At 46.6% G+C, this 1,973-nt stretch overlaps 1 protein-coding gene across 1 annotated transcript in view; it reads left to right on the top strand.

The window, feature by feature from the left end:
• Positions 1-1,973, top strand: part of LOC107103352 (laminin subunit alpha-1-like) — a gene marked incomplete at its 5' end in the record, with an annotated part of 17,560 nt that overhangs the window by 11,956 nt on the left and 3,631 nt on the right. The window contains 4 exons of the mRNA XM_015403027.1: positions 160-339; positions 850-1,035; positions 1,334-1,461; positions 1,703-1,820. Of these exons, the coding sequence (XP_015258513.1) occupies positions 160-339; positions 850-1,035; positions 1,334-1,461; positions 1,703-1,820 (612 nt within the window). The remainder of the gene's footprint in view (positions 1-159; positions 340-849; positions 1,036-1,333; positions 1,462-1,702; positions 1,821-1,973) is intronic.

Raw genomic sequence — 1,973 nt, 5'->3', positions numbered from 1 at the left:
ACTACAGCAATACTACATCACTACTACAGCAATACTATTTCACTACTACAGCAATACTACATCACTAGTACAGCAATACTACCTCACTACTACAGCAATACTACCTCACTACTTGAGGAATACGCAGCTGTATGCATTGATTAAATGCCCCGCCCACAGGTCAGTATGGGTCAGTCTACAGACGTCCTGTCGTTGGTCAGTCTGTCCAGCCTGCAGTCTGTAGCAGCTGGGGTGTTCCAACATGGCGGCGAAATGCTGTTTGATGCCCGGCAGTTAAACAGCAGTGGACTCGCTGGCCCCCTCTACTGGAGGCTGCCCCCCCATGTTGAAGGAAACCAGGTAAACCCCGCCTCCTGTTATAGTTCCAGCCTTGTTGCTAATATTATTGGTCCCTTCTATTGGAATATTCATCATTTTAAAGGTTTTTGTTGCTCTTCCATTGGAAACATCATAAATCAAAACCGATGAACAGTCAGTAAGAAGCAGTCTGCTAAAGATAAACAGCTGTTAAGGTCTTACCGTCAGAAAGGCAAACTTTAAACTTTAAGGTTTATTAGGAAATATTTATTATTTTAATAGATGATGCTTCCTGCAGAAATTACCTCTCTATATCTGCAGCTGCAAACTTCCTCAGATCTTCATCATCCAGAGTTTATTCATCTTCTTTCTAGATCTAGAACCAATAGATGTCCCTCCTCCTTCAGCCTCTCAGGCAGGATTTTATCTTCAGTTTTTTTCTGTTGTGTATTTACCAAAGTACATTCCTTTGTGTTTATCGTAGTACCTGAGTGTAATTCGGTGTATTTACCATTTACGTATTTACTGAAGTACCTCTCTGACTCTGTGCAGCTGATGTCATATGGCGGCCTGCTGTCTTACATCATCACTTTCTATGCTGAGGATGGCTCAGGACTGTCCAATCAGGAGCCTCAGATACTCATGAGGGGCGGGACCCTAAGGAAGCACGTCATCTACACTGACATGGTTGCTCCTAGCAACGGCATTGCGACACAGCATGACATCAGGCTGATGGAGGTAGGGCAGCAAAGCATCCTGGGAGGTTTTTTAGAAGGTCCCTAATTCTGGCTGGTTCTGGCTGGTTTTGACTGGTTCCGGCTGGTTCCGACTGGTTCTGGCTGGTTCTGACCGGTTCCGACTGGTTCCGGCTGGTTCCGGGTGGTTCTGACTGGTTCCGGCTGGTTCTGGCTGGTTCCGGCTGGTTCTGGCTGGTTCTGACCGGTTCTGACTGGTTCCGGGTGGTTCTGACTGGTTCCGGCTGGTTCTGGCTGGTTCCGACTGGTTCTGACTGGTTCCGACTGGTTCTGTTTTACAGCACGAGTGGAAATATTTCAACTCGGTGTCTCAGAGGTCGGTGAGCCGTGCAGATTTTATGTCCGTCCTCAGTAACGTCCAGAACATCCTGATCAAGGCTTCGTACGGAACTGGGCTGCAGCAGAGCAGGTACCTGCACACTACTACACAGCACTACAGAGTACTACACAGTACTACACAGCACTACACAGCACTACAGAGTACTACACAGTACTACACAGCACTACACAGCACTACACAGCACTACAGAGTACTACAGAGTACTACAGAGTACTACAGAGTACTACAGAGTGCTAGAGAATACAAACACTGCCCTGAAGTTCAGACTCCATTTCACTAACCCAGACATCTTCCTTCTTCTTTCATGGAGGATTTCTAACATCACCATGGAGACGGCTGTGAAGGCGGAGTCAGGTGACTCCCGGGAAAAGGCCAGACTGATCGAGTCCTGCCTCTGTCCGCCCGGATACGCCGGACTGTCCTGTCAGGTAGGGTTGATCTAGCTTCCTTCAGCAATCATCAGGAGAGTCAGAGATTCTCATTATTTTATAGTGTCCAACTTTAATGTTTATTACCCAGTCCAGTAGGGGTCGTAAATATGTCATTTAATCAGATATTATTTTTATATTGTCTATAACCAC

Source organism: Cyprinodon variegatus, unplaced genomic scaffold, assembly GCF_000732505.1.
Source record: "Cyprinodon variegatus isolate N-32 unplaced genomic scaffold, C_variegatus-1.0 Scaffold1427, whole genome shotgun sequence".
Taxonomy (NCBI): Eukaryota; Metazoa; Chordata; class Actinopteri; order Cyprinodontiformes; family Cyprinodontidae; genus Cyprinodon; species Cyprinodon variegatus.
This window is presented reverse-complemented; position numbering and strand designations above follow the sequence as displayed.